The 12,381-nt window shown below is 39.2% G+C and overlaps 1 protein-coding gene across 1 annotated transcript in view; it reads left to right on the top strand.

Moving 5' to 3' along the window:
* ABCA4 (ATP binding cassette subfamily A member 4) overlaps nt 1-12,381 on the top strand; it is a 65,295-nt gene that overhangs the window by 50,606 nt on the left and 2,308 nt on the right. The window contains exons 37-48 of the mRNA XM_018072175.2: nt 1,357-1,472; nt 3,111-3,258; nt 5,103-5,226; nt 6,005-6,134; nt 7,009-7,129; nt 8,105-8,167; nt 8,279-8,385; nt 9,341-9,482; nt 10,044-10,178; nt 11,344-11,447; nt 11,535-11,627; nt 11,943-12,192. Of these exons, the coding sequence (XP_017927664.2) occupies nt 1,357-1,472; nt 3,111-3,258; nt 5,103-5,226; nt 6,005-6,134; nt 7,009-7,129; nt 8,105-8,167; nt 8,279-8,385; nt 9,341-9,482; nt 10,044-10,178; nt 11,344-11,447; nt 11,535-11,627; nt 11,943-12,192 (1,533 nt within the window). The remainder of the gene's footprint in view (nt 1-1,356; nt 1,473-3,110; nt 3,259-5,102; nt 5,227-6,004; nt 6,135-7,008; nt 7,130-8,104; nt 8,168-8,278; nt 8,386-9,340; nt 9,483-10,043; nt 10,179-11,343; nt 11,448-11,534; nt 11,628-11,942; nt 12,193-12,381) is intronic.

Raw genomic sequence — 12,381 nt, forward strand, 5'->3', positions numbered from 1 at the left:
ATGAACTGGGAACTAATTGGTGAATTAAGTCAAGCATTGCAAAGTATAAATTTCTTTAAGTGTTTCTTGGCGAGCATGGTAAGGATCTGACCTCTGAACTAATTAGAGATGCAGAAAATAATTAAGGTGCACAACTCATTATTCAACTAACAAAGCTGAAATTTTTGTCATCTTAGGATTTCCAGTCCTTACAACTGACTATATAATAAAGTACAATTTACCATAGCAGGGAAAAGCCTCATTGCTTGGTGCTAGTCACTCCTGTCCTCTAGAAGACCCAAAACATGTTTCAAGATGTCCAAGAAATCTAAGTGGGGAAGATTCACTGGCTGCTGGAACAGTAGCTGTAGGCCTGACAAAATACTCTAGGATATCTAAAATGACATAGATATCTTTGTTTAGGTCTCTGTATTATGGTCACTGTGTTGTTCTGAAAAGATTTATACCACAGGTCCAGGCTTGTTTAGACAGGACTCAGCTTCCCTCCTGTCACTCCTCTGGCCACTTTGTCACAAAGGAGACAATTCTTCGCCTGGCTGAGGTACCAGGGCAAGTTTTCCAGCCATACCATCTCAACAAAGAAAGCAACCAAGGGCTTATGCAATAAGAAAACCATGAATGTAGAATTGAAAAAGAAATAAAAAGAAAAAAAACTTGAAATACTTGAAAAACCCAAAACTCTTCAGGCTTTGAAAAGTGCTCTCTCAGGAGAAGATAAATCAAAGCATCATTTTAGTAAATGAGGGGGGAAAAAAGCAGGTCTCTGAGTTCTTGTTCCCTGCTGTTCACAGCAGCCTCCCAGCAGCTTCCTTGACAGGAATTCTGCTTGGCTGTTTCCCTTGACAGCATGATGCCAAGGTATTAAGTGGTGTTAGCAGTTCTGTGAAATGCCACCTTCCATTCTGCATGGGGAGTTCTGTGCATTTCAGTACAGTAGTGCTACTAATACTGAACAGAGAGATTGAGCAGTAGCCAAGCAGTTAGCCTCCTCCCAGCAATGTGGCTCAAGTAACTAGCTTTTTCCTTTGCGTCACCAGAAACACCACTTCCCTTGCATACCCATGGCCCCTTTTTGTGGGTAGCTGGCAGCAGGACCATAAAATAATTGACTCACAAACCATAATGTAAGAAACAATAATGTATGTTGTATTTTTAATGAACAGTCTGATAAAAGACATCTCAGAAAAATGTTGAGTGTTGCCAGGGACTTTGATCCAAAAACTTCAGTGTGATTAGTCTAACTCAAATTCTGGTGCTCCTCAATATAAAATCTTACTGGAATGATGTGTAGGATCTGGATATGTTTGCAGACCTTCTCGGGTCTTACACACTGATCTTCACCCTGTGCTGTGGCAGGTGAATTACTCACTGAGTGCTGGAATGGTTCTGGCCATATTCACTGGATTCGACAAGAAAGCATACACTTCTCCGACTAATCTGCCTGTGTTTGTTGCCTTGCTGCTTCTGTATGGGTGAGTGGTCAAGGTTATTCCTGCAGTTCGGCCCTGTATTTCACATGGAAATGATTTCATGTTACTGAGCTTGGTACTTAGTGAAATCCAGCTTTAAAGAATAGAGCTGAGTGGATACAATACAGGTTAAAACTGGATTCTGTCTCTGCTGCAGGATATTTGCACGCTCTGCCTGGACACATGCTGCAAAGGAGATTCTTTTGTCACTGCCTTACATTCTTAAACATTAACTGTGATCCTTACAGGAAAATATATTTGTTCAGTTTGCTGCTTTCTTCCTTGTACATTGTGTAGGAATTTAGTAGTTGTTCATTTGCCACATTCACACCCACTACTAAAATATCTTTCAGGATTTAACCCAAGGGCAAAGAGTACTAAGTCTTCAACACTTTTTTAAATTGAAATGGACGTTTTCGTTGACAAAATAGCATTTTATAAGGCCGACTGAAGTTCAGTCTCATTTAATTTCTCTCATTTAATTGGTGATCATATATTTTTATCTATAAAATCGTACTCCTGGTAGCACTTCAGCAGATGTAGTTTGCTGATAAGATAAGATCTATTTGTAGACTTAAAGAGAGAAATTAATCTTTTCATATCCTCCTATGAATATCACAAATGGAGCCTAAGAGGGAACAGTTCTTTTTCTGTGCAAACCAGCTTTAATTTTCAGAAGTTATTGTGTTCTTTGAATGAAAATCCTCAGAAAATTCAAAGCATTATCAGCATTTAATCTCTGTAAAACTGCTATCAGAATGTTAATTAGTTTTAATTTTTCATTATATCTTTTTAAAGTACAGTAGTTGTATCTTTAATAAGTTGCCTGTGGCATTGAATATTTTTTTTAAATATGGTAATTCATGGCTGTATGGATGGACATCTTAAATGTCTTTGCATATTTTAAAGCATCAGCCAAGATGAAATTTTCAGAAAAAGTATAATCGCTTTTGGCAGTCACTTCAATAATTTCATAATTTGCTACTCAAAAAATGGAAAGAAAAGTCAAATTGTAAAATTGTATATTAGCCCTTGTGTCCAGCTGCAGTCACAATAGGAAACTTAGAATGATTCTTTCTGACTGCATGTGTCTTGTCCTGTTAAACAGTTCGGGTTGATGTTACTGAGTTTTCCCTGATCAGATTGGTTGTTGCTAAGCATTTTAAGTTTATTCCAGAGGAATACCCCTCTCAGGCTGCTGCATGTGCATTTGCCATTTCCCAGAAATCATGGCACATGAAGCTCCAAATCAGGAATAAAACAAGCCATTGGTAGAGGGCTTAGAAAATAATATAAAAATTTACAGTTTGTAATTTCTTTGGACAGTTCCAAGGGGTGAGGAATATCTAGTAAGCAGAACAGTGTGTAATGTTTCTTCATTTCTCCCTCATGGTGTACAGTCCAGTGAGATGGGGTGATAACAACCTTGCTAGCATTAAGTTTTCTCAATTTTAGCAAAAAAAACTGAGCAGAAAAAATTCTTATGTAGTAACCAGGGAGAGAATACTGTAGTGGATCTCTGTCAGTTACACCATTACATACACTTAGAATGAGAGGAAAGCTCAAGTCTGTGTTTTGTTTAGGCCGAGTGACATAAGAATACTGAGAAGTTATCATAGTTTTTCTATCTTTTGCATGCAGGTGGGCAGTAATTCCCATGATGTACCCTGCTTCTTCTTTCTTCAGTGTCCCTAGCACTGCTTATGTTGCATTGTCGTGCATTAATCTCTTTGTGGGGATCAACAGCAGTGCCATTACCTTCATCCTGGAGTTATTTGAAAATAACCCGGTAAGTAATGTTTTTATTGACCCCTGGCTTTAGAGAGCTGTGCAAAGGGCATCCAAGCATAACCATCCCTAACAGTAACTGTCTTTCTCTACATTACCATTTTTTTCTGGCAATAAATAGACTGAGAAACTTGCTGAGTAACTGCAGTACAGGTGAGCAGATAACCCAGAGAAGTGACTCAGAGCAATTGGTATGTAGGACTGCGCACGCAAGGAATGACATTGAGTGTTTTTCATACCTAAGAGCAAACTTCTGTACACTTTCCCATTTGGGGAGGTGGCAGCACAGCACTTCATGCTTGCTTCTGCAGTGTGTGTTGTGTGGGAAGATGTAGATGGTAGGCACTTACTCCTGCTGGTTTTATTGTGTTAGAGGAGATGTTCTACTTATAGTAGCATTTTGAGAACTGTCAAAAAAATGAATTTAACACCACCAGGAACGTAACAGAATAGAGCGAGTGCCAAGATAGTTCTTAGGGAGGCTAAGAGATCAGTTTATGAAGTGCTGTTGTCTTGTATGCACTACTGCTATCACCTCTACAGTTGCTCAAGCTCTGGCCATTACGTTTGACACCCCTTCTACATCTGACAGCAGTCCAATTAGCTATCATTACTGATAGTGCATTTTCAAACACTTTGTGCAGCACTGTTCTTTGCTATAAAGGAGAAACAGATCTTGGTTAAATTCATGGTTTCAAGGGCTGACTTGACAATACTGTCCCTGCTGTTCCTGCATTCACAGACATACTTCTTCATAGCACAGGGTTCAGTCTAGTGCCATTCGATCTGTGGGACATCATGGCAGCATTGTTACCTTTGAAAACATGTCTCTGTTATAGACATATTTATAAGAGAAGAGCACTGGATTCAGTGCTCATGCAGCTAGACTGCTGCTGGCACTTACACTGTTTGCACTGAAGTCTACTGTGTATTTATTCCCAGACACTAGTACTTTTCAGTATTGTGGCAGCTCTGACTATTGTCATGGTTTCATCCTAGTCATCAACCAAGCACCACACAGTCACTTACTCACTCACTGCACACCACACACACACCCCCCATGGAATGGGGTAAAGAATCAGAAGACTAAAAGTGAGAAAACTCACGGATTTAAAGACAGATTAATAGGTAAAGCAGAAGCTGCATGCACAAGCAAATCAAAACAAGGAATTCATTTACCATGTCCCATTGGCAGGCAGATGTTCAACCATCTCCAGGAAGGCAGGGCTTCATCACACATAAAGGTTACTTGGAAAGACAGATGCTGTAACTCTGAATGTCCCCCTCTTGCTTCTTTTGCCCTGAGCTTTATGTGCTGAGCATGGCACCATATGGTCTGGGATGTCCTTTGGGTCAGCTGTCCTGGTTGTGGCCCCTCCCAGCTCTTTGTGCACCCCCAACCTCCTTGCTGGTGAGATGGGGTGAGGAATAGAAAGGGCCTTGACTCTATGCAAGCACAGCTCAGCAACAGCTAAAACATCCTTGTGTTATCAACACTGTTTTCAGCGCAAATCCAAAACACAGCCCCACAGCAGCTTTACATGTTACCACCAGAATTACATTATCTCTGCTACATAGAGTAATACTTCATTACAAAGACTATTTTTTCTCCTCATTGACAGTTTTTGAAAAGCACTTTCTCTGGTGCAATGTATGCCAGCATTCTGCTGTGCTGCATTTTATGTTGCTTTGCATGTAACTTGATAAATACTCTGTTTTCTCTGTTGTAAGAGCACAGAACATCCAGTTTCTCTGACATGGCAAAAAACTTTTTACTTACGTTACTATGTTTTCTTAAGCAGATCTGGTTTCAACAGCTTATTATGTTGTTTCTGTTTCTTATAGTCTTTGCTGAAGTTTAACAAAACATTGAAAAATGTACTGCTTGTCTTCCCACATTTTTGCCTGGGCCGTGGGCTCATCGACTTGGCCATGAACCAAGCTGTGACTGAAGTATATGCAAGGTTTGGTAAGTAAAGCCAGTAAGCAACAAGTTATATCCGTGTCATGTGTCCGGACCTTGGATGAGATGTTTGGAAGTGTTATCTTGGAAAAGTAGTAACGTTTCTGAAATTCTCACCTCTCACGTCATCAGATGGATGAGGACTATGAAAGTTCACCCTCTCTGAAGGAAGACAGCTTCTGATATCGCTGCCAGAACTCTATGGCCCAACCAGTAGTCTGCATTGGAAATGAACCCATTTGTGCAGTGCCAGACTCTGGTGTCTTTTTATCCTTTGTTCAGAGTTCCTTAGATCATTACAGGAGGATATATTATGTCATTTCATTTGAATTCTTTGGTTAATGTTTAAAGTGACTGTTGTTCTTCAAATACATCCTCTTAGGATGTGGTTGCCTTTGGTATCAGACAACTTATTAAAAGAATAGCAGACAACTTATTAAAAGAATAGTCATACAGCAGAACTCATCTCATATTTTTATTGAGCAGAACTCATATTTTTATTCAGAAATAGGTGTCTTTTCACATAATCTATGGAAGTTTCATGTTATGATACCTAAATTAGTGTATATTCAGAGAGCTTATATTTATTTTTACTCTTATGCAGCAGCTGAGCTTGGAGTGTATTTTGTTAAGAATCTTTATAAGACACTGAAAAATGAAAACTGTTAACTGATAATGAGGAAATAAAGTGCAGTAAACTGTTAGGATTAGGCCTGTTGTTCTGAAGAGCAGTGGTTTTTTCCAGCAGTATTTCACCTTTCTTTCTGGTGCTCTTTCTCCAAAGGCGAGGAGCACGTTTCCAATCCCTTCCAGTGGGACTTTGTTGGAAAGAACCTGGTTGCCATGGCTGTTCAAGGGGTTGTGTACTTCATTCTGAATCTCCTTATGCAGCGCCGTTTGTTCTCCACAAGATGGTTTGTCTAAAAGCTTCTATTAATGTTCCTTTGTTAACAGAATGAGTGTCTTTTTTATGTCTCTATGTCCCTCTTTTTCTTTTTTTTTTAAATTTTTCTCTGAATTTGTCAGCTTTTTACTTTTCTATTTACTTAACTGATCTCACCTTAATTTATTGATACCCTGAGTCAAGAAAGCTTTTAAAAATGTTCATTATCTTGACAGGATTTAAGAATATTTTATTTTAAAAGTTGGGGTTTTTTGAAGCAAGACTGTAATGTAATATTTTTTTTCATTTAAGACACTGTAATAGTGAGATTTTAAAATTACTTGGAAAGTTTGTAGTGTCCTAAGTACTGTCATGAGGTACTAGCCTGACATCCCAAGACAGCAATTCCAGTCTATGGCACAGGACAGTTGTAGCCTGGACACTATGCAAACTTCCCCTCTCTGCTTTACCAGTGTGCCTCTTCCTTGATGAAAACAGGTGTGAGTGGGTCATTCAGTCCTGTTCAAGATTGCCAATGAGAGTACTAATTGGTACAGTTATAAAAATACCATCTTACAGACAGAGCTACTCAAAACTTCCATGGAACTATCCCTAGCTACTAAGAGCAGCCAAATAGTGAAAGCTGTGGCTTAGGGGCTGTTTTTGTCATATCAGTGACTGACAAAGCATGTTCTTTTGAGAGAGTAATTTCCTCCCTTTTTAGTATTTAGGGATTAACTTTCAGAGGTCAAGGATTCTCCCAACAGTGGGAATATTCCAGCCAGTGTCATGTTGTGAAGTTTCAATCTCACTAGTCACATTTTTGGCAATTGATTAGCCAGAGTTTCACACTGTTATTCTGTTATTCTGCACCCAGAGCAACTCAGTATCTTGTTTTTTTCCAGGTTTGCTGAGACTGCCATGTCACCTATTATTTGTGAAGATGAGGATGTTGCAGAAGAAAGAAAAAGAATTATGAATGGAGAAAACAGAAGAGATATCTTAGAATTACAAGAATTGACCAAGGTAATATTTTGAGAAGAATGAAACAAATAAGTCTAATGTAAATTCGTTCTTTCAGAATGTACTTCAGCTGTGGATTCAGGTTGTATTGTTTTCAAAATCAACCTCGTGCCTTAGAAAACAATAAACATTTTAGAAGTCAAGGTTATTTCCTTTGACTAGAAATAAGTAGGGAAGTCCTGCAAGGATAATGCAACTCTCCCTGCTTAAGTTGGGGTTTTTACCTGTAATCGTCTGACATGACTTATCTATTGAGTGTCCATTTCTACTGCCAGTCTTTTTTTCAACATTGCTTTTTTTTTCCATAGGTGAGTTTCAATCTCAAGTAAACTATTTGGTTGTTTTCACATTGAGAACTACAGTTATTTCTAATCTATCTTCTTTCCAGACATTGAAGGCGTCTGAGTTATTCTATAAGAATGCATGCAAGCTTGAGCTACACAAATGTAAAGATTACACACATTGCTGGGATCTCATGAATAGATAACTGGGGTGTCATTCTTCAGCCTATCTTGCTGTATTGTTCCACTTTGGTTTGCTCGTCAGAGATCCCCTGAGACTGGCTCAGACTGGTTAGAGCCTTGGTGCTGACGATGCCAGCATTGTGGGTTCAATCCCTGTATGGGTCATTCACTTAAGAGCTGGACTCAATGATCCTTGTGGGTCCCTTCCAGCTCAGAATATTCTGTGATACTTTGTCCCAGCAAAGCATTCAGTCTGTCTCCTAGTACTAAATATATGAAATAAATGGTTGTAGAAAAGTAGAAAAACTGGTATTTTTAGGGATGATCATAGGTTTATTTAATGTAAATAAATTCTGACCTTGTGGAATGCTTACGCTTATTATTTTTTTTATTTACTCCTTAGTTCTAAAGTTGCCTCATCCCAATAGCATTAAACTAAAAAAATTTAGAAGATTTTCTTTGCTGTAGATGTCTTGAAATAGGAATTTTCTCTTTTTTTCCCCCATCAATATAGATTTATGCAGGTCAGCGCAAGCCTGCAGTGGACAGACTCTGTGTTGGCATCCGTCCTGGAGAGGTAGGTTATTCAATAACACTAGATTACATTCCATGGATCAGTTCAGATTTTGTGACACTACTGATTTGCAAGTTGGAAATACTAAAGAATATTATAAATTTTGCAATTTAGTGCTTTGGCCTTTTGGGAGTGAATGGGGCTGGCAAAACAACAACATTCAAAATGCTGACTGGAGATACTGATGTGACATCTGGAGATGCTATAGTGGCTGGCAATAGGTAAGTACCTTAAAAAAACCCCTATGATAATCCATTTAGTGGAGTAGAAATGTCCAGATCATACTCTGTGATCCAGCAGCTCTATGGCACTGAGACCACAGCTAGCACACATAAAGTATTTTATACCTTTAACACTGTTTAAGATCTGTGGCTAAGTTGTAGTAGTGCCAACAGTGGGACAAGGCAATCAGATCTAGTGAAAAGAACTCACAAACATAAAATAACCAGTCCAGCAGGGTACTTTGATCTGAGCTTTGGGATTTTCCTCTGGCTGTTTCTAGCATCTTTGTTTACACAGAGCTGGCATAATGGCATAAGTTAGTACAGTGTGATCTGGTATGTGCTTATGTTAGTTTACTTCCAGGTAACTGCCTTGGTTTCTTAGATGTAATTGGGATTTGATTCTTTGTCCATCAATGTGATTTGAACAATAACTATTTTGTTGCCAGGACATGGCCCTGGGCACCCTGCTCTAGGTGAGCCTGAGCAGGGTTGGTGGACAAGGTGACCTCCAGAGCCCCCTTCCAACCACAACCGCTCTGTGATTTTGTACTTCTCCTACTACCAACAAAGTGTTAGCCTTTGTGTCCTGCCTGTCTGTTCCTAGTGACCACTCTGAGTTAAAATCAACTACTTTTTTTGTTCTAGAATTAAACACCATTCTCAAAAAATAAGGTCTGAGTGGCTGTTTAAAGAACTTCTTGTTATTTTATACTTACACAGGAAAATGGGTGAGGAGAAATGGGCTTACACTTAGCCAGGACAGAGATGACTTAAGAATATACTCCTTGCTCTAATATACAGACAAATATTTTAGTAGAACATTTTATCTGGAAGAATTCATTCTCCTCTTAAGAGAGTTGTTGCCCCAGAAAATAAAGATTTAATTCAAACTGTTCTTCTTTATCTTAAAGCTAGTATTACAGAACTAAGATTCTTTCCTTTGTTTCTCCAGTATATTGACCCAAATTTCTAATGTCCATCAAAACATGGGATACTGCCCTCAGTTTGATGCCATTGATGACCTGCTCACAGGACGAGAACATCTCTACTTATATGCACGCCTGCGGGGGGTTCCAGCAGAGGAAATCAAGAGGGTAAAGTGATCTTGCTTTTGATAGTTATAGGGATTATTTGTGATGATTAACTGCGTTCATAACAGGCCAGAATTTCCGAAGTGGACTTGCCATCCTGTGTGTTGAAGTCTTGGAAGTGGTTCCTGTCATTTGGACAGTTAAGTACAAGACTGCACTAACAAATGCAGGTTCTCAGGCATTAGTGGTACTTGCAAAACTGTGGCAGCAAAAATGGAAGGCTAAAGATGCAATTGCTATGACTCAGAACTGCACTGGTTGCTGTTTTGTTCTTGTCTTTAAAGTTGTTTTTGTATAAGAAAGAAAACATGAAGATTCCAGAAGAAAATAATTTAAATTCTTGCAGATAGGAAGTCTACAGCTGAGGTTGCTTTATGGCTTTCTCTCAAGTAGTTGGAACTCCCCTCATCATCATCATAAATTTTTTGTACTTCCCTGGTCCAGTTCCAGAATGAATGTGCTAAAACCCAGGGGACTGTCATGTTTCTGCCAGAAGAGCGATGTATCAGCAATCCTGTCTGTTATGCATTAGCTGCTGTTTGAAAAACATGGTCTTTCTCACAGGTCGCTGAGTGGGGCATCCAGAAGCTGGGCCTTCCTCTGTACGCAGACCACCTGGCTGGCACCTACAGCGGGGGCAACAAGCGCAAGCTCTCCACTGCCATTGCGCTGATCGGCTGCCCACCACTCGTCTTGCTGGTAAGAGTCATGTCACAGCTCTGTGACAGTGCAGTGGAACACCGCGTGACACTGCCTGCTAAAGAGGTACAAAGAGGTTTATGACAGTCCTGGCAAGCTCGTTTCTGCCCTCAACTTACATCTATTTTAATTTTGAGTTCTTTAATTTCAGGCATAGACTGGGATGCATAACTATGTTTCCAATGGATCCCAAGTGATTATGAAAGAAAGATCTTCAACAAATAATGTTTTGAGATGAAATCTATAATCCAGATAAATCCAAATTTAAATGCTTGTTTGGTTTCAGTCGGCCACTTGTTGTCAGAGTGTAGCTACTCATGTAAAAGATGATCTTCTGGCAAATACCTTGCTGCCACCTCTAGCAGAACAGAGGAAGATAGCTACCCTTTTGCAGCCTTTAATATCTTTGTAATAAATTATACAGATTTATATGAAACTATACAAATGCTGAAATGTAGTTCTTACCAAAATAAGTTATCAGATAATTGCATATCTAAAGAGAAATTCTACATGCAATTACTACAAAAATGCTTTAGATTATACTGTACCACCTTAATCTGTAGGCTAAAAAGACATACTTTAATAACATTTTAATAGCGTGGTTCTCAGTGCGATTTAATACGCCTTTACGTGTATTCTGACTGCATAGGAAACAGTCAGATAAAATGTTTTCTCATAATTTCTTAAGACAAAATGTTGAAAGAAAATTTTTCTATCCAAGATTTTCTTTACATTTTTTGGCACTAACTGAGTTAACTGATTTATGCAGGACCAGATCCTTAGCAGGTGTAAATCAGGGTAACTACATTAGTTTCTTGGGTTGAGCAATATCCTGTATGTTTATGTAAGTAAGAAGATTACTTGGTGAGAACTCATTCTCCTCTTACAAGCATGGCTGCCTAGAAAAAGCATTCGCTTCCCTGTAGCTGTGCCCTACACAGACAGCATTGTTCTTATTACTTCTTTCCTTACTGCTTATTGCCAAGAAGTGCATTGGTACCCATTCACTCATGCACTTCTCAAGGTGTATGTGCTTTCTCAAGGCACAGATTACAGTGGAGAAGCAATTATATGCTACAGTCCAAACAGTGACTTGTTTCTAAATAGAGTTTCTCTTTTTTTATCTGACTCTCTGAATCTAACTGCCCTAACATTTCCCTTACAGGATGAACCAACTACTGGAATGGACCCTCAGTCCCGGCGCCTCCTGTGGGACTCTATTGCTGGTGTGCTCAGAGATGGGCGAGCAGTGGTTCTAACCTCACACAGGTAAACACAGTTAGAATTCAGAATCCAAGAGTAAATGAAGTTCATCTGTTGAATTTTATCTCAAACATCTCTTCTCTATTTTGAAAGTATGGAAGAATGTGAAGCCCTCTGTACTCGTTTAGCCATCATGGTGAAAGGTACCTTCAAATGCCTAGGCACAATTCAGGAGCTAAAATACAAGTAAGTACAATATTTTTATGGTGTTTTTTAATGGGAAAACTTAGTGTCTGTCACGTGTACCATTCTTCAGTGTTTAACTAGACTCATTTCTGGGTGCAACTCTGTGGTAATCCAGGTAATTTGAGCAGATCTCATGTCAACTGTTATGCTATACACCACTTCTGCAGGGCAAATACAGGGCTTCCTACAAAGCTACATCTTATGCAATAGCTTTCAAATACTGTTAATGTTTTCACTGCTGCAGAAAATTAATTTCCTTCCTGAACGATGAAACCATCTCTTCATCCAATTCCCAAATCCACATGTGCTTTCCAGGTTTGGAGATGGCTACATTGTCACTCTGAAAATCAAAGCTCCAAAGTCTGGGTTGCCTCCAGATCCTACTCCTGCTGAGCAATTCATACGCATGAACTTCCCTGGGAGTTTACAGAGAGAGAAACACTACAACATGCTGCAGTATCAGATTTGCTCCTCCTCTCTGGCTAAGATTTTTCGGTTAATAGTCTCCAATAAGGAAAACTTGCATATTGAAGAATATTCTGTGTCTCAAACAACTTTAGATCAGGTGAGTAAAAAGTAAAACATCCACCAGAAAGCCTGTCTTGTAAGAATCAGGCAACACAATGGAGATGTATCCAAACAACTGAAAGACCAAAATGTTCAGAGTAGAGAAGTTCACCTCTTTCTCAGGCAAAGTTCCCAGGCCTCTCATCAAGGAGGGTGGATGAGTATGAATCTGTAACTTGTTCCCTGT

Source organism: Manacus vitellinus, unplaced genomic scaffold (assembly GCF_001715985.3).
Source record: "Manacus vitellinus isolate BGI_N305 unplaced genomic scaffold, ASM171598v3 scaffold_21_pilon, whole genome shotgun sequence".
In the NCBI taxonomy this organism is placed as follows: Eukaryota; Metazoa; Chordata; class Aves; order Passeriformes; family Pipridae; genus Manacus; species Manacus vitellinus.